The 27,965-nt window shown below is 42.0% G+C and overlaps 1 protein-coding gene across 2 annotated transcripts; it reads left to right on the plus strand.

Moving 5' to 3' along the window:
* Positions 1-27,681, plus strand: braf (B-Raf proto-oncogene, serine/threonine kinase). 2 transcript variants are annotated; one of them, XM_071516611.1, is made up of 20 exons: positions 1-185; positions 3,928-4,029; positions 4,127-4,411; positions 6,701-6,804; positions 7,309-7,411; positions 8,964-9,112; positions 10,125-10,244; positions 11,868-12,027; positions 12,732-12,771; positions 14,500-14,619; positions 17,880-18,016; positions 18,183-18,300; positions 19,957-20,041; positions 20,645-20,821; positions 20,970-21,016; positions 21,860-21,978; positions 24,009-24,140; positions 24,749-24,883; positions 26,098-26,251; positions 27,232-27,681. In XM_071516611.1, exons 1-20 carry the CDS (start codon positions 30-32, stop codon positions 27,252-27,254), a joined length of 2,466 nt encoding a protein of 821 aa, XP_071372712.1. In that variant the 5' UTR covers positions 1-29; the 3' UTR covers positions 27,255-27,681. The 2 variants fall into 2 exon arrangements, with proteins under 2 accessions (XP_071372712.1, XP_071372711.1); XM_071516610.1 differs by lacking the exon at positions 14,500-14,619 and having other exon boundaries at positions 30-185.
* The last annotated feature ends 284 nt before the right edge of the window (positions 27,682-27,965 follow it).

Below are 27,965 nucleotides of genomic sequence, written 5' to 3' on the forward strand. Positions count from 1 at the left end.
ATTTTCCACTCAGTTTCTCGCAGTTTAAAATGGCGGCGTTGAGCAGCGCCGAGTCCCCACCGCCCGTCTTCAACGGAGACACCACGGAGCGGGAGCCGGGCAGGGAGCGGGGCCTGGAGGAGCTGGGCGCCGGGCTGGACGACTCCTGCTCGGCGGGGATCCCCGGAGGTCCGCAGGACGAGGAGGTAAGGCGCTCCGGCGGTGGGCAAGCGGGGCTGAGCTGGGCAGGGGACACGGGCTCCGAGCGGAGGTAATTGGATGTAAATCTTCAGGAAACACCGGCTGTAACATGGATCGTGGGGGATGCATTGCAGGGGGCAAGACGATGCACAAAAAATGTAAACGATTCAACCCAATACGGAGCATTCGCCCTCCCCCGGTTCCATTTGATAGAAAAATGCGTTTGCGACAGACAAATCGGAGCGGTAGAGGAAGGTTTTATTCGGCGGAGCCAGTGTTTATTTCAGGCCTGCTTTATTCCATTCGCTCCTGGCTTCATTTTCCAGGCTTCACTGCAGCTGCAGCCTGGTGCGCCAACAGAGCACACACACACACACACACACACACACACACACACACTCACAGAGACACACACATACACACATACACACACCGCTGTTGACACAACAAAGACACACAATTACACTGATTTCTAATGGCTTCTAATGGATTCTAATATGTTGAAAGTTGCATTTTCACAGATTCAGTGTTAGCCTCAAAGGGATGATGATGATGGTGATGATGGTGATGATGATGATGGTGGCTAACTCAAGTCGTGCTTTTGTTTTTTGTTTTTTTTTTAGCTCAAAATTTTATAGGCTACTTTATCTATATTATAGGCTTTATCCCCCTCCCCCCCCGAACACACACACACACATACACACATTTACAAATAAAACACACATACCAATAGCCAGGCTATGTGCTCCTCACTGATTGCACAGTGATGGGATAGCCTAACCTGGAACTCTGACGGTCTTCTGAGTGCTCAGTCTGTAGGTCAGAGGCCTCACTGCTGGACCATAGGATCAGCACATACTATATATATATAAAGGTTCTGAATTTCTATACCATGCCACACTGAAGTTACTCTAAAAATGTTATATCTTTATCCTAAAAACTGTGGTAGACCTGCACAAACTTCTTGCTCTTCTCTGTTCCATGCGTTAAGACCGTAAAGACGAACGCGTATCTTGATCTGTCTATCACGGTGCTCCTTAAAAAGTTCTTCCACAGTCTCAAGCTGCGAGATCAGGAAGGTTTTCTTAACATCAAACCAGTTGAATTTTGCCTTGAAGTCCAGTGACTGCTCAGCCACTGTACTGGCAGCATGTCTCACATTTTCAATAACCTTAAAGCATAACCCCAGCCTTTTTCAACCTGAACCTTATTTTCCTATCTTTTTCCATCGTACCGATTGATTCTGACCAAAATCTGGTCAATTGCTTCACTATAGAGCTAGAGTTAGGTCTTAGGCTTTCCAATCTAGTCCTTATGGCCCAGTGGACAATCTAAAAATCAACCGCAAAAGGCATCCAAAGAATACTTTTTCAACATATTGATTGTTTGCTCTGTAATGAGACATATGGGTAAAAAAGATGTAAAATAAAATGATCTAAATTCAGGCCTTTCATGCTACCTCAGCCATTTCTTTAGCACTTCCTTGTTCCCTCTTTGCCGGCCGGTTATGGCAGCCTGTCTACATGCACTACTGTGCAAAGTAGCGCAAGATAAATTGTGAAAGTTGTCAGGTGATGGATAAGCTGAAAATTAAATATAGACATGTCTCATTGCAGAGTGAGCATCAATATGTTGAAAAAGACATTCTGTGCGGGTGCTTTTGGGGTCCATTGGTCCCATTAGGACTGTACTGGGGAGCCGCACCCTGGCAAGCAAGACCTAAGTAGCTCTATAGTGAAGCATTTGACGAGATTTTGGGCAGAATGAATCAGTATGATGGGAAAAAATGGGAAAATAGGGCCAGCTCTGACCCAGCATATAACCTGGAACTGCCATCAAAATCAGGCTATGACTACGTAGGTGACAGCTTGGAAGACAAATCCCTTGTACTGCAGGTCATATTGGGCCATAAGAAAACATGAAGTAGTTTTATGTCATTCCTTTCAGTGATGACATACAGTATATTAAGCAAAAGGAAGTAATGTTCATTACTTCAGATATTTTGAATCTGCTAGATTTCACAGTGGGAAATTCCTTTAGGTGGGGTGGCCGGTCTAAGGACATTTGGACACGTGTCTGGAGTTCACCTATTCTATATTCTGACTTTCTGGAGACAGAGGAGCACGGGGTTAAGCCTTACCCAGCACTAAGTAGACGTGCTATATTACCAGTTTGATTCCACTGAAAATGATGCTGTTTATCAGGCCTTCATTGATTTGCACAGGCCGGTGGGGTCCATGAACTCAAGGGTCACCGAGAGGGTCTCCAAAAAACAAAGAATAGTCCTTTAATATTATATTTCAAGTCAGCAGAATCAAATATTTTAGATATTTTACTGGTGTTATCTGATTGTTTTCTCTACTTTTATGACTTCTCTTCCTGGTGGCAGTAGCCAATGCTGTTTTCAGTGAAGGCATGTCAAATGCCAAAATGTAGGCCATTATCAGCTCAGGGTCGTTGGTCTGTACTGTTTTGTATTTATTTAGTTTTGAAAAGGGAGGTTATGACCAGACACCATGCATCTATTTTGTTTTTTTGTTTTTTTGTTAAAAATAGTTTGAGAAACCCTTGAGTAGACGATGGGAAAGCTTTACCTGATATTGTATGTAAACAAAGCCAATGAACGGTATTTCTCCAGCTTTAGCACTTATTGTCTTGTCGTTTTTGTAGAATTAAAAAAATTGAACCTATGATCATGCCCAATAGACATATTCTCCATGTAGCTATTAAATCAAGCGGCGATGGTTAGCCTATTTCTTTACTATGACTGGGACTAAGCCCATAATCCAGTTAAACTGCTATTCATTTAATTGGATCAGATTCTTAATATTAATAGACTTAACTTTAAGAAGGCCTGAGTCTAAGTGAAGGTAGACACACTGCATTTGTTTAAGTTTGATGTTGATATTGTCATGCATTTAAGTACCTTTTTAATGAGCCGAAATGGTAGAAATAGTTCAGATAGTCGTCTGGAGGGTTATCGGACAAAGATTAAAGGGAAATTGTCTCTGTATGGTCCCAGTTCCTGAAGCTATAAAACTCTTATTTGACAACTGCAGTATGTTTGATGTTTCAATAACGCATGCCTACAGGGAATTCCCACCAACATTAAATAGAGCGTTGGTGGGGGGGGGGGGGGACAAGTCCCATGCCTTGACAGGGTGAAGACAAATTGATTTGTCAGCCGTAGTTAGTTATCTCCAATTCCCAGATATTATTAACATTGTTCTAATCACCTTTTCTGATACTCAAAATAGCCGTGGAAATAAGCTGCCACCAATTTCTTTTAGTTGTATGAAAGTAGAAGGTATTTGTAAGAAGGTAAATGTATAGATTTATTTGTTTGTCAGTAGGCAAATGTATCCGTTTGATAGAATTCTGCTTCAAATCTGGCTTCCAGAAGTCCAGAGATGTTCCACTAGATCAAACTCTGCTTCCATTGTTACACCAGGGGGGAAATACAGGCCCAGTTCTTTAGGTGGAAATCAGAAACACTGCAGGACGAAAAGCAAGTACCGCTTTCTGTTTAGACTCATTGATCCGGGGAATGCTGTGAAGCCGAGCTCCCACCTTGTCTCTGAGTGTAAACCCTGGGAATGCTCCGGACATCAACACCGCCCCTGTTTCACGGTTTGGGATGGGGCGAGTCGGGGAAAGATTCTTCTAATAGGTCTGCCAGCTCTTCATTTCTTGCAGGATAGCCACTTTGTTAACATTCATGATATTGGTGCCTTTTCCTTTTCGCAGATCTGGAATATCAAGCAGATGATAAAGTTGACGCAAGAACACTTAGAGGCCCTTCTGGATAAGTTTGGAGGAGAACACAATCCTCCTTCCATATATCTGGAGGTAAGAGGGGTTAGGTTGTAAAAAAAATGGAGTTGCAGGAATGTTATTTTATCAAACAATTGCCAATACCAATGACCAATACCTTTTCTCTCTCCAGGCTTATGAGGAGTACACCAGTAAGCTGGATGCGCTTCAGCAGAGGGAGCAGCAGCTCCTGGAGGCCATGGGCAACGGTACAGACTTCTCCTGCTCCTCCCCAACGCCGACCCTTGTGGAGGTGAAGATGGGAGGTTGCGGGGTCGGCGGCGGGGCCCAGGCCTTCCCCTCGGCCCCCAACACCTTGGCCGTCCTGCAGACCCCCACCGACGCCGGCCGAGCCAACCCTCGCTCGCCCCAGAAGCCCATTGTCAGGGTCTTCCTGCCCAACAAACAGAGAACGGTGGTATGTCTGTTGTGGGGTTGGAGCCACTTGTTTCTGTCAGTGCTTTTTTATTCTGTTAGACGGGTTAGCCTACATGGCAAACATGGTTTGAAGGCTTTGAATTTTGATCATGGCAGCCTGTAAGAGACCAAAACCAATATCATCACCGTTACGTACAGTAGAGGTAAATAAACCATTGTTCCTCAAGTCTCACAAAAGGTCAAGTTTTCTTTGAAACAGGACAGACTACAGGAATGTGTGCCTTAGGGTGTGTTCACGCCAAACACGTTCTGAGTCATTTATTTGAACTCTGGTGCGGTTCCTCCTTAAGTTTGGTCCGTTTGGCCAGGTGAGAACAATGCCATTTGAACTCGGGTGGCACCAAATAATGGCACCGAGACGCCTGAAGATGTGAGTCTCAGGGCGTTTTCACACCTGTAGTTGGTTTGCTCTGGTCCGAATCAGTTGATGAGTTTGTAAACTTGGAGCGTTTTCCCCTTGGTTCGGTTTCTTTTCACACGGAGAAAAATCCAAGCGAACCAAAATGTGTCACTACAAACCAGGTGAGAACGTTCGCTTATTGGTCAGATGTGTCTGGGGCGGGAGCAAGAAAGTAAATACAGGAAGAAGCTCCTGTGTTCTGGACTAGTGCACATTGCTATGCAACATGGAGCAACGGCAGAGTTGGCATTTGCTCATAACTGTTGTAATTATCTGGGCAATATACCAGGCAAGACTGTACCAGCAGAATGCCGAATGCACTTAGAGGAAATGTCTTGAAAATGCTATACTGGCTATACCTGCTATACCTGCTATACCTGCTACAGGAGCCGTTTAGCTCAAACTTGCAGAGTAAATTGAGTACACCTGGTAGTTGGGTCGGATCGAGGTCGGATCACGTTCCCACCACAAACGAACCGCTCCGGAGTTCGTTTGGGACAGGACCGAGACCACCTCCTCTAAAGGGTCTCAGTGCGGTTGTTTGTGCGATGACTGTGTTCACACCTGCCCAAACGAATCGCACCAAGGGGGAGAACAAACCAGAGTCCGATTTAACCGGACTAAAAGCGCAGGTGTGAAAACGCCCTTAGTCCTCTTCCAAGAGAACTGTGGTGCGGTTCGTTAGGAGTGAGAACGTAATCCACCCAAGTGCAGGAAATTACCCCAAAACGCAAGGGTTTATGGGTATAAGGAGGTGGATATTGACGTCTGATGCAAACTGTAGTCTGGACTGATGCTCATATTCAGCTATTTCTTCATGTGTTCTTAACTGGTATGAACACACCGAGATTTCTAACCTGGATGATGGGTTACGAAAACTCTGTCCAAGAAACTAGGTACTCGTTGAGTCCATGTGACTTTTGTTTACAAGCCCCAGTTGGCTTGTAATTGGTCAGTGGGAACCTAAACGAACCAAATGGAAAAATGCAAAAAAAAAGTGAACTGTTCCGCTACGATTTGGACCAAAGCAAATGAACTGTAGGCGTGGTCATACCCTTAAATGGATGATCCTAGGAGTTAGGGTTAGTAGGGTGCTGAGTTCAGATCACAGAGTCTTGGAATTGATGCCAGCCTTGCATAGGTTGACATTGGTTTCACCGTCTATTTTCAGGGAAGGGCTTTTTTTGAATGGTTTGGCTCTCCAACAGATTGGTGAACAGTGTGAGGCCAAGGGAAATGAGTGAATGTAGGTGACCCCCTTTTACTTTGATTAGCGACACAGTGGGTAGCTGCCGCCTTGCAGATAAAAGCCTTGCTACGAGCAGAGCCTTTAAAGGAGTAGTTCAGCCAAAAATGAAAATTCTGTCATCTACTCACCCTCATGCCGGTTGAAACACAGGTGAAGTTTGTCCATATAACACACAGGGAGGTTGCCAGCACAACTATAGGTCTTTCTATTCACAGTGTGATTGTTTGGCTGTTTTTGTTTTGGGACTCTAAAGAACAGGTCCCCATTGACTTCAGTTGTTTTGGAGAAGGCTGCTACCAAGTTGTGCTGGCAACCTCCCTGTGTGTTATATGGACTAACAAATTTCACCTGTGTTTCATTTGGCATGAGGGTGAGTAGATGATGACAGAATTTTCATTTTTGGGTGAACTACTCCTTTAAAACCACATTCGCCAACGCCAACGGGTACAAAGAAGAATCCACCTCTTCCGTTGCAAATGCAAAAGTTTCAACATCCTAACTTGTAGGGTTGTGTCACTTCATTGTCTTGTTGTTCGCTTACTCTGGTCTGCCATGCTAGTTCCCATCACAGCTAACTGCAGTGATTGCTGTCTTCTATTGGTTTGTCTGTTGTGTCCCAGGTCCCGGCCCGCTGTGGGATGACCGTAAGAGACTCGCTGAAGAAAGCTCTGATGATGCGAGGCCTCATCCCAGAATGCTGTGCAGTCTACAGGATACAGGATGGGTGAGGCTGTCATTAGCATACAGGGATTGATTGTATTCTCAAATCTAAAGCATGCATGCATTTTTTATTAACCAATGAGACAAACACTGCCTGAAGCAAAAATACAAAGATGCATGGTGTTAAAAAATGCAATGGCAAATCCAGGCATCATGATGAAACACCCCAGGAAAATACTGTGTTTCAAAAGTATGTATATAGTTTTTAATAATAATAATGAAAAGCAAAGCTGTATAATTGTAGTCATTTTCAGGAACAAAGTACATGCACATATTCACTTCAATATAAAGCATGCATATATATTTATACTCTTTATTAACCAATGAAACAAGCTTGCCATTGTAGGTATAGGATGTTCTGATTTCCTGCTCTAAACCGTCATGGCTATGTTTGCACAATATACTCAATGCAGTGTATAAAAAAAAAAAAAAAAAAAAAAAAGCTCAGTGTGAGGTGTAGACTGTACCGCAAACAGTCCTTCCCTAAACTCTCCACTTCCTGTTTCAGAGAGAAGAAGCCCATTGGTTGGGACACAGACATCTCCTGGCTGACGGGAGAGGAGCTGCATGTTGAAGTGTTGGAGAACGTGCCGCTGACCACACATAACTTTGTGAGTATGATCACACTTTTATGACTCTATGACTAGAGTTTAATGGTAAATACTCAAAATGCTGAAACTGTGTCATTTAATACAGTGATTCTCAACCTTTTTCATATCAAGGACCCCTAATTTAGTCCACATTAGAGCCACAGACCCCCATTTGATGAGATTTTGTCTCTCTGACCCAAATCTGAGAATATTTTGATTGTTAGATATGATTTTGTCCAGAATCCCATGACTATCTGTATTGTAGGTAGAGAGGTAACAGAGAAACTATGATCAAAACAGTCATTCTTCTACATTCTCTTATTGTGTTAACATATTGTAAATGAAATAATGCTGAAGTTTAACAATTCATCAATTTGCTGGGGACCCCCTGAAACCCCCTCAAGGACCCCTGGTGGTCCCCGGACCCCACGTTGAGAACCACTGATATAATACACTCATGTCGGCCCTATATCTGAATTGATTCTAATGAGACATTTTGATTACATTCCACACAAGTATTATCATTATTATTAGTATTATTATTGTTATTATTATCATTATTATCATTATTATTATTATTAGCATGGGGTTCAGTGTAGAGTTTTGGTGTCCCATGGTTTAAATCTTGTTTCAGAGACTTTTTCACTCTGACAAGCATAAAATTGTAGGGGAAACACTGAGTGGATTTTCTGTATTTTTGCATAAATACAGTCATGTATACATATTGAATACTGATACAAAATATTAGAAATGGTCTTCAAAAACCCACATTATTGGTGGAGCCCTAGTATACTCTTTATACCGTGTTATTTTCTTGTAACCCATTTCCCATTTTTAAGAAGAATGGGAAACAATATATATACCCAAGAGTTTTTATATAAATTGTGTCTTAGATGTTTATTCATTTTTTTTCTGCTTTAGTGTGTCAGTAGACTGCTCTTTATAGTAGGGCTGGGCAATAATTCAATATTATTGTTTATCATCTTTCAGTGGAATCATATCGTGATGATATGAAGATATGTTAATATCGTGACACACATTTCTGCTGTCTAAACTGATGATGACAAGCAAATTTTACTTAAAAACTCTCATAAAATGAAGTATGGTAGGAATATTATTTGAATATTTCTGTTTTGTTTGACATCACACCTAACATTACCATTCGGTTCAATGAGATGAACATTAATTTGATTATTTAACGTGATTTTGCATACATGAACCATATCGTGATATATGCTGATATAGAGAAAAACCCTTATGATTATCATGATATTGATTTCAACCATATCGCCCAGTCCTACTTTATAGTAAATTTTTTGATATTTAGAAACTTTTCATTTAATTATTTTTGAAAGCATCTTCGCTTTACATTTTTTTCTTTTACATGTGCCTAAGACTTTTGCACAGTACTGTATGTCTCCTAGCTGGTGAGCAGCTGCTTTGATATCTAAAATGTAAAATCTCTACATCTCAACATCCATTCAACTTGCTCCTGATCCTGACTGTCTGTATGTCTGTCTGTCTCTCTGTCTGTCTCTCTGTCTGTCTCTCTCTCTGTCTGTTTTACTGACAGGTGCGGAAGACCTTCTTCACGCTGGCCTTCTGTGACTTCTGCAGGAAGCTGCTGTTCCAGGGCTTCCGCTGTCAGACCTGTGGCTACAAGTTCCACCAGCGCTGCAGCACCGAGGTCCCTCTCATGTGTGTTAACTACGACCAGCTAGAGTAAGTCCACATCCTGAAGACCAGTTGGCTAAAACACACAGGAAGTGATGCAATCTCCAGTTTAGGATTTAAAGCGACAAATACTTTCAACGTTTAGTTTCGCTGTTCTTTCTTTTCCAACTGCTTTCCTCCATTGTTGTTGTTGTTGCTATGACTCCCCTGCTCTGTGGCTGCTCAGCCTCACCTTCATAGCCACAACCGGCTCATTGCTGGCCACACCCGTATGACACACCCACAGCAAATGGTACACACCCTAAAACGTCCCCAGCATCACTGAAAAGTCCAAAGACCTTTTTCACAAACATGGCTGACGTGCTTCCGCAGGGTACAGATCGTTTCTCACCATTGCCAGCAGTGGTGAGAAACCAACTTTCTGTTGTGTCCGACTCTGTCTGTGAACTAGGGCTGAACAATGAATCGAAATTTTATCGAAATCGCAATATGGCCTACTGCAATTTTCAGATCGCAGGAGGCGCAATATTTGTTAAAGGTGAAATGTGTCAAAATACCATTTTAAATGAAATATTGTGGTGCTGCAGAGATGTCCTGGCCTACACATCATATTCTACAGACTTAAGAAAACATCTTTGTTTGGTACAGATCCCCGCAAAAATCACACCACAATCGTTTTAATACGTTTTTCAATGAAAATGAGAATAATGATGTAAAAATTATCATTCCCTCTAATATCGCAAATCATATCGCAATCGCAATATCAGCACAAAATAATCGCAATTAGATATTTTTTCAAAATTGTTCAGCCCTACTGTGAACACTTATTTTGTGTCTCAGGTGTTGTCATTGACATATCTTTCTGTTTCTGTTGTAATCTGGTTGGCCTTTCCTTGTGGAGTTTTCATGTCCTCCCCGTGTCTGTCCATCTGCGTTAGCCCTGCGATGGACTGGACCTGTCCAGGGTGTCTCAATGCATGCTGGGATAGCCTCCAACCCCCCCCCCCCCAACCCCCCCCCGCCCGAATGAATTAACTGGGGCGAATTGTTTGTTCCGCAGCTTGTTGCTCGTGTCCAAGTTCTTCGAGCATCACCCGCTCACCCAGGAGGAGGTTTCCTCGGAGGGGACCACCCCCGTGTCCGAGGCCTGTCCGTCTCTCCCCCCGTCCGACTCCACCGGGTGAGTCCTCCACCTCCTCCAAGAGACAAAATCTCATCAAATGGGGGTCCGTGGCCCTAATGTGTACTGATTTAGGGGTCCTTTAATATGAAAAAGGTTGAGAATCACTGGCTTCAGATGCACATAACACAGCCCAGACTGTTACAATGCACAAACCAAACAGTTTTGCATCTAGTGGCTGATATGTCCGAGCAAACAACCAAACAAACAATAACATGGTGTTAGAAAATATGGTAGCATGTCCAGTTATGACAATGCACCCAGGAAAATATAATGAACAAAACATACTGCATAGCCAGAAACATTAACAGGATGTAATACAGCAGGTCATTTTTGTGGGAATTTTTTTTTCTTGACAAATTCCGGATATGCCAGATTGCACAGGACTAAAATCACTGATGACCTCATGATTTATTACAAAACACTGGATTTCCCCAGGTAACACACGTTTCATACGACAGGCTTAGACTCAGTGTGCTTCAAAATAAAAAGCAAAAAAATAGGCAAAGATCATACATGACAAAAACATATAAGATAGGAACATATAAGATAAGAAGGTATTACATATATAAAAACATATAAAAAAAAAAAAGATAAAAACATAAGATAAGAAGGTATTACAATAAAAAGGAATAAGATAAGAAGGTATTATTATTATTAAAAAGGGAATAATAGTAATAATACTGATTCTAAAATAAAAGTTTTCCCGTTAACCACACACTTTAAGCCTAACTAAAAGCTTGTGAAAAGAGAGATGTTTTTAGTCTGCTTTTAAAAGAAGACACTGTTGTAGCAGACCTGAGTTCATGTGGTAGAGAATTCCAGACAGTAGGACCATAATGACTGAAGGCACCATAAGCTGATTTAGAGTTTATTCTAGGTATAGTGAGGAGACCTTTATTTGATGATCTAAGGGATCTGTCCGGTATGTCGGAATGAGCTGAGCCATTCACAGATTTAAAAACAATAAGAAGTATTTTAAAATCAATTCTTTGTTTTACTGGGAGCCAGTGAAGAGAAGTTAAAATAGGAGTGATGCGTTTAGTTAATACTCTGGCTGCAGCATTCTGAATAAGCTGGAGTTTATTCAACACCTGCTTTGTCAGTCCAGCAAAAAGTGCATTAGAGTAAATAGGGCTTAAGACAGCTGTTCTCAACGTGGGGTCCGAGGACCACCAGGGGTCCTTGAGGGGGTTCCAGGGGGTCCCCAGCAAACTGATAATGTTAAATTTAACCGTTATTTCATTTACAAGAAATTAACACAATTATAGAATGTAGAAGAATGACTGTTTTGATCGTAGTTTCACTGTTATCTCTCTACTTTCAGTACACATAGTCATGGTATTCTGGACAAAATCATGTCTAACAATGAAAATATTAGACAAAAATATGAGACAAAATCTCATCAAATAGGGGTCCGTGGCTCTAATGTGTACTGAATTAGGGGTCCTTGATATGAAAAAGGTTGAGAATCACATGGCTTAAGATGCAAATAACACGCCCTCTGTGGGTTTTTCTCAGTATACTAAGGAGAGGTAATATTGGCACCTCCCAGTGTCTTGCCTCATATGTTATAATTGTGTTTTGGCTTTTTCGTCTTGCCGTCTGTGGTCGTCCGTCCAGGTCGCTGTGCCATGCCAGTGTGTCCCCGTCCAAGTCCATCCCCATCCCGCAGACTTTCCGGCCCAGCGAGGAGGACCACCGCAACCAGTTTGGCCAGCGGGACCGTTCGTCCTCCGCCCCCAATGTCCATATCAACACCATCGAGCCTGTCAACATCGACGTGAGTTTTTTTTTTTTTTTTTTTTTTTTTTGTCAGCTGAACTGAAACTATAGTTAGCCAACTAACAAGCTGACAATATCTAGATTCAATCAGATGTATTAGTAATGAAATGATCAGTTCAGAAATCAACCGGGCCTCCATTATGGCTGCCAGAGGGGGCGCTACATCCATGAAAGCCCTCTATAAGCTATATAATATTTGTCCGGTTCTGATAACTAGGTATCCTAGGTCTGACAGTTGTTCCCAACAGCACTTCTATCAGGGTTCCTAAAAGTATTAAAAATGAATTTGATCATTTCCAGGTCTTGAATAGTTTGGGAATTTGAAAAAAATGTCTGGAAAAGTATGGAAAATGTTGCGGTTCATGTCCGCTACACACATAATTCTAGCTTTTATGTTGTTGTAGAGCCACTTTGAGTCCACAGTTTTTGTTGATGTGAAGAATAATGTTCAGATAGAGGGACGCTCTTATTACCCAGCCGCTGTCAGCATGCATTATATCAAATACCCACCAAAATCAAATCTGGTCTGGGAAAAATATGGAATTTTTTAAAATGGAAACCGTGTAGGAACCCTGCCAATCATCTCACATATTCTGATATTTTTATTGAAAATGTGTAGGAACCCTGCTCTATAGAAAGCAAATTGCAACTGCGATCATATTACTTACACCGCTCGTTTCTCCCATTTCTCCATCATTTCAGGATCTGATTCGAGATCAGGGCTTACAGAGGTCAGATGGAGGTAAGACTGACGGCAGCCTCCTTCGTGTTCATTCTACAGCTTTTTCCCACCATCCTGCGTCTGCGTGCTCTTTTTTTTGTGTCTGTGAAGTTGAGACCCTAGAAGTTTTGAGTCAGTTCTGTTTTAGTCCTGAATCCTCCGTCTCTGTACCCTACCAGTCACACAGCAGATCAGGACACACACACACACACCCTGGATTAACACCCTTAAGTGTAAAGAAAACCACCAGGGATTTCAGTCAGACACGTATTTCCATTGATGTAAAGGTGGCAAGGCAAGTGAGGAAATATGCAGACAATAATAGCAATAATGTGTGAATTTGCAAGCGCAATCGTTGTCAATAATTGTATTGCATAAACAGGGTATCCGCGGGTCCTTAAAAAGTCTGAAAAGGTCCTAAACTATATTTTATTAAGGCCTTAAAAACCATTAACATGTAAGTTAAGTAATTATGTTTTTTCCATGGAAGGACAGGATTCTTTGCACACTGTTTCCACTTTTAGATGAATGCAGAACAGAGTTAGTACAATATGCATCTGCTTTACTAAACACAGTTGGGCTTCTTGTCCGTTAGCATCTAATTTCCTGGAGTCATCCCACTACTATAATTGGAGAGCGGTTTGGAGGAGGAGAAGGGGAGAGGAGAGAGGGGAGAGGAGACAAGGAGAGGAGGAGAGGGGAGAAGAGAGGAGAGAGGAGAGGAGAGGAGAGGAGAGGAGGAGAGGGGAGAGGAGAGGAGAGCAGACGAGAGGAGAGGAGAGGGGAAAGGAGAGGAGAGAGGAGACAAGGAGAGGAGAGAAGAGAGGAGAGGAGACGAGGAGAGAGGAGAGGAGACAAGGAGAGGAGACGAGGAGAGGAGACGAGGAGAGGGGAGAGGAGAGGATGAGAGAAGAGAGGACACAAGGAGAGGAGACAAGGAGAGGAGAGGAGGAGAGAGGAGAGGAGACAAGGAGAGGAGGAAAGAGGAGAGAGGAGAGGAGACAAGGAGAGGAGGAAAGAGGAGAGAGGAGAGGAGACAAGGAGAGGAGGAGAGAGGAGAGGAGACAAGGAGAGGAGGAGAGAGGAGAGGAGAGAGGAGAGGATGAGAGAGGAGAGGAGAGGAGACAAGGAGAGGAGAGGAGGAGAGAGGAGAGGAGACAAGGAGAGGAGGAAAGAGGAGAGAGGAGAGGAGACAAGGAGAGGAGGAGAGAGGAGAGGAGACAAGGAGAGGAGAGAGGAGAGGATGAGAGGAGACAAGGAGAGGAGAGGAGGAGAGAGGAGAGGAGACAAGGAGAGGAGAGGAGAGGAGACAAGGAGAGGAGAGAGGAGTGGAGAGAGGAGACAAGGAGAGAGGAGAGAGGAGACGAGAGGAGACGAGGAGAGGAGGTTATAAATTCTAGTTTTTGTTATTCTGCCCTTATTCTTTCATTAGTTCATTAGTTCTTTCATTAGAAATAGGCTCGTTTTGCCAGTATTCTTCTTTTTTTATTCTGGATTTAAATTGGTCATAAATTCAATTCCTGGCAGCATTTTAAAAAAGGTCTTAAAAAAAAAAAAATTCTTCAATTTGGCCCTTCTGAAACCTGCAGATACCCTGGTAGAGATAAGACATGACAACGTGATGACAGTGTAGTGTGGTAGGAGGACGACGCCATGCGGGAGCTATACTGTAAGCCATAGACATTAGTCATGGTGAGTGGGGGGGGGTGAGTAGCAGTGATCGTCTGTCTGTCTCTCTCTGCCCTGCAGCCCCCCCGACCCACCCCGCCCGCTGCTTGAGGAAGCACCGAACCCGGACCTCAAGCCCCCTCCTATACTCCTACCCCAATGACATAGTGTTTGATTTTGAGCCCGAGCCTGTTTTCCGAGGTAGTTAGGCCTCTGTGTGTTCCTGTGTCCTTCACCCCCCCTAACCCCCCCCCCCCGACCCCCCCCCCCCCACACACACCCCCCCCCCCCACCCACCCACACCCCCCCTACACCCCACCCACACCCACCCCCTACACCGACCGCCAGCCCCCGTTTCACATCCACTGTGTGTCCCTTTCTCTTTTTCTCTCTCTCTCTATGGCCTCACATACTCTCTCTACCACACACACCCAATGTTCCCCTGATGGCACACCACTCTCTCGGGGGGGGGGGGTCATAGGGGGGTTTCACCGCTGCCCTGACAGGTTCCATGTATGGCCTTAATCTGCCGACTCATCGGTGCTGCAGCAATATCCACATTACGCCATAACAGCTGTTTCTTCTGCTTTTTGTGGTTAAATGTGACCCTGTCAATTGAAATAAGAAATTAAATTAAAATAATACAATAATTAATTGAATTATTTTTCTAAATGATAATAATCAAAAAGGTGGCTTTCTGCCACTCTCTGTTGATATTCCTTTACAAATTGCAGCATCATCAGAGATGACCATAGAGGAAATATATTTTTTATTTATTTATTTCTTTTTTATTACAGGCAAATAATACACATAACACACACGACAATATGATGACATGACAATATATCCTCACAAAAAAGAAAAGGGAAAAAAAAAAGACAAAATAAAATTAATAGGATCCCTTCACTAATTCAAATAATTAGATTGACAGTACCAGTACATAGAAACTGAAATATACATATGACAGGTAGAGCGTATTTAGAGTTTTATATAGTCCCACTCTTCACTAGAGCAAATTTTTTCCCATGTCATATTGTGTTTTTTAAGAAATTTAGATTCAAATTAGTTCTTGACTGAGCTTTAAATATAAATATTTTACTTAACAGAATAATTGTATTTATTATCTGGGGACAGTTTTCATCCAGAACCCCCAACATAGTGTTGGGGGTTAATAATAAATATAATAAATATTGGCCTTAGCCAATTTCGATCTTGGTCCACAAACTTGCAACATATGGACAATAGAAAAACAAATGCGATAGAGGAAATAATTTGTCAGTGTTCAATATAGAATATCTTGGCTTCAGCAAGCTGACTAGTGATGCCAACAGTAAATACACACAAAAGTCCACAGCTGTGTTGCCTAAATAGTTTTGTCTTGACTATTTTTGAGCTGTGGTTTTATTTGCTAGACCTTACAACTGGTGCATGATGGCTCCAGTTGTGCCCTTCAGCCATGTCATTGTCATTATCATCACTGGTTGTGAAGGTTTGGCCTCATCTTAGCTTTGAACTTTTAAAGGAATAGTTCACCCAAAAATGAATTCTCCATAGCAGCCTTCTCCACAACAACTGAAGTCAGTGGGGACCAGTTCTTCAGAGTTCCAAAAAGACCTACAGTATATTTACACCATCATTTAGTGCAAATCTTAACTACAGCTGATTGATTTGCAACAAATAATGGTGTATAGGTCTTTCTATTCACAGTGTGATGGTTTGGCTGTTTTTGTTTTGGAACTCTAAAGAACAGGTCCCCATTGACTTCAGTTGTTTTGGAGAAGGCTGCTACCAAGTTGTGCTGGCAACCTCCCTGTGTGTTATATGGACTAACACATTTCACCTGTGTTTCATTTGGCATGAGGGTGAGTAGATGATTAAAGAATTAAATTTTTGGGTGAACTATTCCTTTAAGTAAGCTTCCAAATCCACAATCACTCACATCAGTGAACCAGTGAAAGATTGACGTTCATTAGATGTAAACGTGTTGTACAACGTCTAATTTCAACAGAGATAAAAATGAATGGGTATATTTTTTCTAAACTCCAATCAATGGTTAACCTTTGACGGACACTATGAGCATATTGCACCAGAGTGGTGGCCTGAATCAGAAAGCACAAAATGAGAATGTTGGCTCTGCTGTTGAGTTAAAGCTACACTAGGCAACTTTGAATGTTGGTGGCTCCATATGGAAGCGAGAGGCACAAGCCGGTTTGAATCCAGCTTGATATATATATTTAGCCAACAAAGAAAAGATCAGGGGAAAGATAAGTGGTTTAGGCTTAGGTTAAATACAAGTAGTTGCCGTGAGGGACGAATGTAGGGCTACCTATCTCTTGGGCTGTTTTTTTATATACAGTATATAATCATAGAATTATAGTTCTAAAATGATCATATCATGTCAGTAGTTCAGCTGGTTTTAAATACAGTGTTCCTACGCAGGTCTGGAAAGTCTGGAAAAATATTAAAAATGAATTTGATCATTTCCAGGTCTTGAATAGTTTGGGAATTTGAAAAAAATGTCTGGAAAATGTTGCGGTTCAAGTCCGATACACACATAATTCTAGCTTTTATGTTGTTGTAGAGCCACTTTGAGTCCACAGTTTTTGTTGATGTGAAGAATAATGTTCAGATAGAGGGACGCTCTTATTACCCAGCCGCTGTCAGCATGCATTATATCAAATACCCACCAAAATCAAATGCAGTCAAGAACATAGGGTCTAGGAAAAATATGGAATTTTAAAATGGAAACCCTGCCAATCATCTCACATATTCTGATATTTGTGGCTGTGAAGAACAGTCTTCATCTATACAGTGATATGACCTAATTAGCAGAGGCAAGATGTCTATTTGCGTAAATCATATTGAACACCAGACAAAATCTTCAAAACAAATCAAGGTCTGGAATAAGTATGGAATGTTTTAATTGAAAATGTGTAGGAACCCTGTAAATACATGCTTTACGTAAGACAACATACTGAAACCAGTTTGCTTGGCCTCTTAGCCTTATGGTAAAGAGCCCTTTTGAATGGACAATTTATGCAACAATTTTCATCAAATCAAATTAACTTCTGAAAGACTTCATGGAATCGTTTGCGATCCTGACAGATGTAGTTCGTAATGGTGATGGATTTCATATTCGCTAGATTATTAAACCACTAGCTGCCATCCAACCAGGCACCACATCACTTCTTCTCTCTGCATGTGGCGTACGGCCCCACCTCACCAAACGCCAAGACACAACAGACACAGATGCCTCAACCCTTGCCCTCTCCCAAAACCCACTCTTCCCCCTCTTTCTTGAACTCCCTTGCCTTCTCTTTCTCCTGTCCTCCTCCCTGTCACCTTCTTTTTGAACTCCGCTTCCTATCGACCTCACCTTTTCTTATGTTTGTGTATCTCTCCCCTCCCCTCTTTGCACCCTTCCTCTCCGGCCTCCCGCCCCCTGATCCCCGCCCCCCCAGGGTCCACGACAGGGCTGTCGGCCACACCCCCCGCCTCCTTACCCGGCTCACTGACCAATGTAAAGGTTCCGCAGAAGTCGCCATGCCAACAGAGGGAGCGCAAGACGTCGTCCTCGTCTGAGGACCGCAATAAGATGGTGAGGCCTTGAAGCGGCTCGAGGTCTTGTTTGGTTACGCAGCATGGGAAACGTACATAAACTGTTCAGATGTTGTGCTCGGATATTAGTGTTTCTGCAACTCAGGGTAATCAGCATTGCTATGGTGTGAAGTCTGATTGTGCTGACCGAGTTTCCTCTGGAACAGAAAACCCTCGGGAGAAGAGACTCCAGTGACGACTGGGAAATCCCAGAGGGTCAGATCACTCTGGGCCAGAGGATAGGCTCTGGATCCTTTGGAACTGTTTTCAAGGGAAAGTGGCATGGTAGGTCCAACAATATACTCTCTGGGTTCAGACCGCTAGCAACTAGGGTTGGGCAATAGTGTTGTAGGGGAAAATACGCTTCACCCTTGTGGGTCAAAATAAATGAGCAAAGGTTCAAGAGTCTTCCGTGGATTCTTTATTCAGACGTGCATGGTTCAGTTCAGTGTTACAGATAAGCGTATAACAAAGAAGTGAAACTCAATACACTCGCTTTTATACACTAGAGTAAACAAAAACATAAATCTCGGCATAAAGACAAACCCACAGTTCAGATTTCTTGGCTCAAAGACAAACCCACAGTTCAGATTTCTTGACTCAAAGCCAAAAACCTCACCTAATATGGGACACATGGAAACACACGTATGAATAGCATAAACTATTATTCACCTATAAGAACACTCAAAATCATTTCATAACCATATATAGCACACGTGCACGCATACATGCACTGATTACCTCACCATGGTATGTAGAGAAAAAAAGACACTCTACTCTGATAACAAAGAACAAAAGAACAGTGTGTTATTCATATAAAAAAAAAACACAGTATTCATTTTATTTCTTACAGTGTAGGTCCTCCTGTCAATCAATCGCCATCACATAGCTGATTCCTAAATGTGTTCATCCATGCTGGGAGAGATACCCAGTTTTTGGACTGGTAGTGGAGCTGTGGAGCAGTTGCCTTTTTAAAGGGGCTTTCACACTGGTCTTTCTCGATCAGTTTTGCTTGAGTACGTTTCCAGTCAAACTGTGGTACGGTTCGCATCGGTGAGAACACAGTCTGTACTCATTCAGGGAATAAAAACGGCAGAATTATAGCCCCCCCAGCGTTGCCGGGGGGGCTTGGGAACAATCTAACTCAGGTCCGGACTCTATTTTTTAGCTTTGTTTATTGGGTTTTGCAAGAACATACAATTGTGTCGTCAGAGCATTTATAAAAAGTAAAAAGGTATATATTCCCTCTATAAAAAGACATTATAAAAAAGTGACAATTAACATATTGCTAAGCACCAAAACAGCTTACAAAGACTGAGAAAACTAAAATAACAAACCACAAACAAACACAAATAATAATAATAAAAAAAAAACATCAGTCAGCTAGTAGTAAACCGTGTCGAAACAGTTTTTAAATGCACATGGAAGGGGTATTATTACATTTTAAACTAGAAGGGCACTCGGAGAGCGCATACCTCCGCCAAGGCCAATAGTCCAGTCTTCTATGATATGCAAGTTTCGTGAGTCGGATCCAGATCCGCTCCAAAATTTAATGGGTTCTTCCTTGGCCCATGCTACACCCTTCCACGAAGTTTCATGAAAATTGGCCCAGTAGTTTTTCCATAATCCTGCTGACAGACAGACAAACAAACGGCATCGAAAACATAACCTCCTTGGCGGAGGTAATTATAACAGAAGTCCTTAAGTCTCAACTCTAGTAGCAACCAGATGGCCAGTCAGTTTGCTGTATTCTACCTGTAGCGTCAGAGTGTTGACGGGAGACTCTAGGACATGGTAGACTCTTGTTGAGCTGCAGCTAACCTCAGCTCATAGAAAACCGAGTAGACTTCTGGTCACTCGTTTCTCAAGTTGCCGGCGGTCTGTATGCGTAGTTAAAAGTTTCTTGTGGAGAACTTCATCACCATTGACCTCTCCTCACAGGGGATGTGGCGGTTAAGATGTTGAACGTCACCGCTCCCACGCCTCAGCAACTTCAGGCCTTCAAGAATGAAGTGGGAGTCCTCAGGTAAGTTCCAGCATCGACTTTTTATTCAGGAGCATTCAAGTACCTTCCTTATTTACATTTCAGTACAAATTGACATCATGACTAGGGTTAGATATATCAATTTGTAATGTTTGGGTTGATATTGTCTTTTTATTAAAAATGGGATCTGCTCCAGTCATTGTTGTCCACCTCTGAGGTGATGGATATGATGTTTGATTGATTGCATGCATTATTGTTGAATTGATCAACACAAGTTCTGAATAGATTCTAATGCGACATTTTAATTGGATTACACACAATTATGCATGAATATGTTGTGTTGTTATAATTAGAATGGGTGCCATTTCAGAGGCTTTTCCGCCCTGACGAGTAAAGTTATCAGGAAAACACTGAATCCTTGTAATTTTTGGAAAATTATCACATTCAAAGATAATGCATATGGGCACAAATTACCCACCATCGGCAACATCCATACAAGAAACGGTAGTATTGGTATTGGCCTTCAAAACCCACATTGGTCAACCCTAAAACATATTTGTTTAAATACAAAAAGATGTAAGCCATTTGGTCAATTGCTATACATAGTGTTGTCAGTTACATCATCCTCTCCCTGTTTTGTACCAGGAAAACGCGTCATGTGAACATCCTGCTGTTCATGGGTTACACCACCAAGCCTCAGCTGGCTATCGTGACCCAGTGGTGTGAAGGCTCCAGTCTCTACCACCACCTGCACATCATTGAGACCAAGTTTGAGATGATCAAGCTCATCGACATCGCCCGGCAGACCGCTCAGGGCATGGAGTGAGTGGTTATCATTAATGAAACCTAAAACCGAGACTAAATATCAGCATAAAAATGCATTGAACTGAAATGAAAGTTGTCATTCGTAAAAAAGGAATCATATGTATGTATAATTGTTCGACTAACTTTTTGGGATTTTCATCCCCAGTTACCTGCACGCCAAATCCATCATCCACAGAGATCTGAAGAGTAACAGTATCCTTTTTAAACATTTCACCTACACTCAGTCTTTGACTACTACTGCTTTAAGTCTACAACTTTAATCCAGCTAGCCTCAGTACTGCAAAGAGGATCGTACTGTTTATCATCTAAATCAGTGGTTCTCAACTATTTTAATTTTTACTCCATCATTTAGATCAGTGGTCCATGTGCCATGGAGGCCCAAGAGTTTAAAGATTTTCATTCCAACCAAACACTCCAAATAAACAATAAACACTACTGATTTCACCGATTAGTTCCTCCTCTCTGGTTGAACATGTGTTAATCAGTGAAATCAGCTGCTGTAGTGTTTAGTTGTAATGAAAACCTGCAGACTCTTGGGCCTCGACGGCACATGGTTGTGAAATCTAAATGGAATAAAAAGGAGAAGGCACTCCATAGAGCGCAAACCTCCGCCAACACTGAACGATTCTCCAACTTGCGAAGCTGCAGCCTCCATAACGGTTTGTGTTTGTTTATCGTTTGTCTCGCAAGTTTGATTTTTTTTTCAACAAAATAGCATGTGAATGCAGTGTTGTTTAGTAGCCAAAATGGAAGTCCCGGATCTGGACCTTTTCACCAGCACATGAACATAGCTTAATAGTTTTGGATTAAAAACGGTAAAGGAGGAAATCCTAGATCCGGATCACCACTAAAATCAACCGATCCTCGGGCCAAGGACCATCTGTCCACCAAAGTTCAGCCAAATCCATTTGTTACTTTTTGAGATATCTTGCTAGTAGACAGACAAGGGTGAAAACATAACCTAATAACACAAAGAATCATAGGACAAGATTGAAAGAACAAGAGGTGGTTTCCCTTGACCTCAACCCCTCCCAGATATTTTCCTCCATGAAGATCTGACAGTGAAGATTGGTGACTTCGGCCTGGCCACAGTGAAATCCCGCTGGAGTGGCTCCCACCAGTTTGAACAGCTGTCTGGTTCTATACTGTGGATGGTGAGTAGACTTGATGGGTTTTCAGGAGTTCTTGTTGGGTTTCTTTTTGTCTGATTTTTGAACCAATACCCCTGAGACAAACCTCCTAAATTCTAGAACTTTTCCTTGGAGCGCAGACATCTCTCACTTGCTCTCCACCATTTTTAACACCAACATCACAGTGGAAGAAAAGTAAGGGTCGTCTTGTAACTGGAGGGTCCCAGGTTTGATCACTGTGACTGAACCTTCAGACACTGAATCCCTACCAGCTCCAGGGGATTTGCTCGCTCGGTTATCCTGACTATGACCTCCTTGTGATTGCGCACAAGAGAAAAACTACATTTGGGAATCAATAGAGGGCTTTCAGACGATGCAGTCTTCCCTCCAGCGACCATATTGGAGGTCCACAGCTCTTGGCAACAATGGCTGAGAACTGCTCATTGTATTTCTAAACTCTGACTCAACTTTCCCAACAGTATGGAATAGTTCTAGTTAATATCTGTGCAGTTTTTAGATGGAGACTGATCTTTTCATCACTGATGCATCTGATTGATTTTGTGTTTAGTGTCAGCTTGTTAGCTGGCTTACCATAGTATCTGGTCAGCTAACTACCACTGGAAAACGCAAGAAGGCACGTCTTTCAGATTCTATTCGGATCTGTTTGTTTTGAATTTTGAAATATTTTGCTAACAAACATGGTACAGTTGTTGCGTTAGGGCTGGACGATAATTCAATATTATCGTTTATCGTCTTTCAGTGGGATTATATTGTGATGATATGGTGATTTTGAGATATCGAGATGCACAATTCTGCTGTCTGAACTGATGAGAACAAGCTAATTTTATTTAGAAACTCAGAGGTTGGAGTATGGTAGGAAGTATGGTAGGAATATTATGTGAAAATTTCAGTTTAGTTTGACATCACACCAAATATTACCATTCGGTTCAATATGATGAACATTAATTTGATTATTTAACGTGATTTCGCACGTGAGCAATATCGTCATATATATCGATATCGAAAAAAATCCTTATGATTATCATGATATTGATTTCAACCATATCGACCAGCCCTAGCATTATCTTTGCGTCCCAAAGCCATGAAATGCTGGAATGCTAAGCTAAGTGTTGCTAGCAATCTCTTTTTTTTATTGCAGCTTCACCACCACCTCAACAAATCATGAAATGCATAATAGAGGAACCCTCAAAAGCAAAAATAGTCAATATTAGCATTGGACGTAGTTAAAAGAAATCATTTTGCAGCCATATTCATTTTCACGTTAGACTGAAGCGCTTGAGAGGACAGTAATACAACAATAAAACAATTTAGCTACAATGATATTATCATTATATTAATGATATGAAAAGTTCTAAAAATGTGAACACCTCCATATGTCAAACTATTTTCCAGACCAGTGAATATTTAATGAGTTAATGTTATTATATACATTTAATGAGAAAATGAAGAGAGAGGAGTTTGTCGCTCTAAGATTCTGCAACAATGTGTGTGTTATAATAAATATGCCACTTTGCTTATGGAAAAATAGTGCAGGGGACAGATTAGGGCTGGGCGATAATTCAATATTATCGTTTATCGTCTTTCAGTGGAATCATATCGTGATGATATGAAAATATTTTAATATCGTGACACACATTTCTGCTGTCTAAATTGATGACAAGCAAATTTTACTTAAAAACTAAACTATAAAATGAGGTATGGTAGGAATATTATTTGAATATTTCTGTTTTGTTTGACACCACACCTAACATTACCATTCGGTTCAATGAGATGAACATTAATTTGATTATTTAACGTGATTTTGCATACATGAACCATACTGTGATATATATTGATATCGAGAAAAATCCTTATGATTACCATGACACTGATTTCAACCATATCGCCCAGCCCTAGGACAGATTGAAATGTCCTGAACGTCCCGGCATCCCCTGTGTCCGCTACACCCCTCCCATTCGCTATGAGTGTTTAGTGTCCTATAGAGGAAATGTGTCTGTAATCTCTGACTGCTGAGCAAAACTGTCGTCCCTCAGGCACCAGAGGTGATCCGGCTGCAGGATAAGAATCCCTACAGCTTCCAGTCGGACGTCTACGCCTTCGGCATCGTGCTGTACGAACTCATGTCGGGAGCGCTGCCCTATTCCAACATAAACAACAGAGATCAGGTAAGAGGTTTTAAGACTCAGGTGTGTCTAATCCTAAACACCGTTTGCTGGGATGTATTTGTATGTTTTTTTCACTGTTACGGTCAGAATGGAGCTCTATCCTGCTGGTTAGGCATGTCCGAAAGTCCATTTACTCACAGTCAGCTATTCAACGCATGGTCTAAATGTTTGATCCGTGAAGAAAATGACAAAGGCTAACGCAGATAATACACAAAAAGAACCATGTCTTTCTGCTCTGTACGGTACTGATTGGTTGCATATCTTTATTTATCTTTATTTTTCTACGATTTCTCTCTCTCAGTTCACCTTTTGTCACTTTTTAAGAATCCTCTGAGGTGTTGCTAGTTCGGCTAGGTCCTTCTTCCTCGCTGGTAGAAATAGCCGGATGTTCTTCGTTGGTGTGGAGCCATGCGGCCTTCCGCCAAACCAGATTGGCGTTTACTTTCTTGAGCTTTGTCCACACTCGGCTTTTGATGAAGACATAACAGCTAGAAAGAAGCCAGCAGAGGATGAGGACAAAACATCAGACAAAAAGTCAATGTCGATCCCTACAAACGATATTCAAATGACCCATCTCTACTCCTGGTTTTACCATCTTTCCCCTCTAGATCATATTCATGGTGGGTCGAGGTTACTTGTCTCCCGACCTGAGCAAGGTGCGCAGCAACTGTCCGAAGGCCATGAAGAGACTGATGGCCGACTGCCTGAAGAAAAAGAGAGAGGAGCGACCCCTCTTCCCTCAGGTGAGACTTCTAAAAAAAATACATGCAAACGCTTTTATGCTTTGTTGGGATCAGCTGGGGTGACAGATGGGTGGGATTTGCCATATAAAAAACACAGGAAAGTATTTATAGTATAATTTATCTTTCATAGCACAGGAGGATACTGCTGGGTTAGAGGGAACATTGGTCCTGATATGGTAAAATCAACTCATCTGGTACTCCAAAGACGCTAAAACAAGCACTGATACTTATTTGCAAATACTACTGGACCCAGATCTGGAAATGACATCTCAGAACTCACATTAAAGCTGCACTAGGGTTACGGTTAGGGTTAACTTTGCGTGTTTGTGGCCCCAAATGGTAGCAAGAGGTAACTGTTTCAATTTTGAGGACTTCAATGCCCACAAATCCTGTAACATAACATCAGTAAACAGCACACCGCTCATATTTACCAACCTGGCCAGTCTGTGATGCTTTATACCAAAGGATACCAAAGAGATGAGAGAGGAAAAACATTCTTAAACTTTGATTTGTCAAACTTTTGGGTGAATCTACAGCATCTCAATCAGTTAGGATAAGACGCATAGTGCAACTTTATGAAGTTTCATTTCTGTTATATCTGTTATTTGCGTGAATTTTAAAATTGTCAGGTGTGAAGATGGCATTGTGATTTAAAGCATGTTTCTATTCATGCTTCTTATGGCAGTGGTTCTAAACGTGGGGTCCGGGGACCACCAGGGGTCCTTGAGGGGGTTCCAGGGGGTCCTCAGCAAATTGATCAACTGTTAAACTTCACCATTATTTAATTCACTAGAAGTTAACACAATTAGAGAATGTAGAAGAATGACTGTTTTGATCATAGTTTCACTGTTATCTCTCTACCTACAGTACAGATAGTCATGGAATTCTGGGCAAAATCATATCTGAAAATAAAAAATATTCTCAGATTTGGGTTTGAGAGACAAAATCTCATCAAATGGGGGTCCGTGGCCCTAATGTGGACTAAATTAGGGGTCCTTGATATGAAAAAGGTTGAGAATCACTGTCTTATGGTACCATTTCCTCGTCTTAACTGGCTCCGCCACCAGATGGCCTCAGAGTTTTACAAATCGAAAGAAAACAGACAACTGACTCCTCAATTTCATGCCTGATATAACAGTGTGTGTGTGGTTCTTTTCTGTAATGATGATGAGTTTGAACTCGTGACCTTGTGGGTGCGGTGTGTATTCCGTCAGATCTTGGCATCCATCGAGCTGCTGGCTCGCTCGTTACCGAAAATCCACCGCAGCGCCTCGGAGCCTTCGTTGAACCGGGCCGGATTTCAGACGGAGGACTTCAGCCTGTATGCCTGCGCCTCCCCCAAAACCCCCATCCAGGCCGGCGGCTATGGTCAGCTCACAACACACACACACAGAGTGCAGGTCCCACAAGATTAGTCTATGTAAACTAGGGTTAGACTTGTACTTGTTTGATGCAATTTCATTGATTACATACTGATTGTAAAATTGATCAATACTACACTGGTTGTCTATGGGAAGCCTTCAACCTGAATTGATTCTAATGTGACATTTTCATCAGATTCCACACAAATATATGAATATGTATTGTTATTATGGTAACACTTTACAATAAGGGTCACTAAGTTAAGGGTTAGTTAATGCTTAATAAGCATTAACTAACCCTTAATTAACAGTTAACTAATGTGTAATTTACTAATGGTGTTCATGTTAACTAAGGTATTAATTTATACATTATTTAATAGTTTATAAAGATGACTATTAATGTATAAATTAATACCTTAGTTAACATGAACACCATTAGTAAATGATTACCAGACACATTAGTTAACTGTTAATTAAGTGACCCTTATTGTAAAGTGTTACCATTATTATTTCATTGGAGAGTTTTAGTGTCCCATGATGATCTAAATGCTGTTTCTGAGGCTTTTCCACTGAATATTTTGAAATTTGGGGATTTTTTGGGCATGAAATGGTCAATTAAATGGTCATTTAAAGATGCAAAATACTGGCACAAAACATCAATATCGGCCTTCAACAACCTTTTATTGGTCGACCCCTAATGTAAACCAAAGCAAAATGTTAGGTACAGGATCTGGATGAGGGAGACAGAGAGAGCTGTACTGTGACGATAGAACTTCCTCCTTAAATCAGTAATAACCTTGCATTGCCTATGAGGAGACGAGCAGGTCGAAGTAAACTTTTCTCCCCTGCTTTGTTTGAATTGGTTGAATTAAACTGTGATGAGGAGCTGCCCCAAACACCGAGCTCCCTAATTGAAATGCGTGCGCTTGCTGCAGCAGCGGTAAGGATTTGCTTACTGATTCCTTCTTAATCTGTATTATCTTCCAGGGGAGTTTTCGGCATTTAAATAAGTGCTGCAGAAGATTCCACCAGTCCATCCCCTCGTCACTTCACGACAAAAAAAAAAAAAAAAAAAGTCTTGTGTTCCTGCGGTGGATTCATTCATTACTGAAAAAACAAAAAAAAAATCTAGTCTCAAAGAATGTGCTGTTTTCTTCCTCTCTCAACCTGAAGAAGGCAGCCTCCGTGGAGTCCTTTTTTTTTGACGAAGCCACGCCGACGAAATTCAATTTAAGAAAAAAAAAACAAAAAAAAAACAAAAAAAAAACTTGAATGACGCAAAAGGAGAGAAAAAAAAAACCCGACGACTTCAAAACAAAAAACGAAGACACAGAGATATCCAAACCAAACCAGTTTTGAGGAGGAGGACGGACCGAGCGGCACGCTGTCCCGCCTGCCGGTGGGACGGATAAAGGGAACAGAAAAAGGAAGGGAGACGGGAGGTGAAGAAGACGTCGGGAGAAGTCGAGGCTTTTTTTTTCGGGGGCCTCGGCCTTTCCGGTGAAAGAGGGAGGCCCGGACGGTTCGGGTCGGTTCGGGCCGGGCCGGGCCGCCGGGAACTGCACTTTGACCAACGGCGGGGGGGAAAAAAAAAAAAGGGGGAGGGGGGGCTGTGGAAGAAGTGGCCCCTCCCTCCCTTAACCGCTCCGTTGGTTGCATCAGATGGAAGGCGCCGAGGCATGAGCCAGTCCCCCCCCCCCACCCCCTCCCGAGATGAGCTG

Source organism: Centroberyx affinis, unplaced genomic scaffold, assembly GCF_046629955.1.
Source record: "Centroberyx affinis isolate AG114_WGS23_722 - 3 ecotype Tasmania unplaced genomic scaffold, CSIRO-AGI_Caff_v1 ptg000411l_1, whole genome shotgun sequence".
In the NCBI taxonomy this organism is placed as follows: Eukaryota; Metazoa; Chordata; class Actinopteri; order Beryciformes; family Berycidae; genus Centroberyx; species Centroberyx affinis.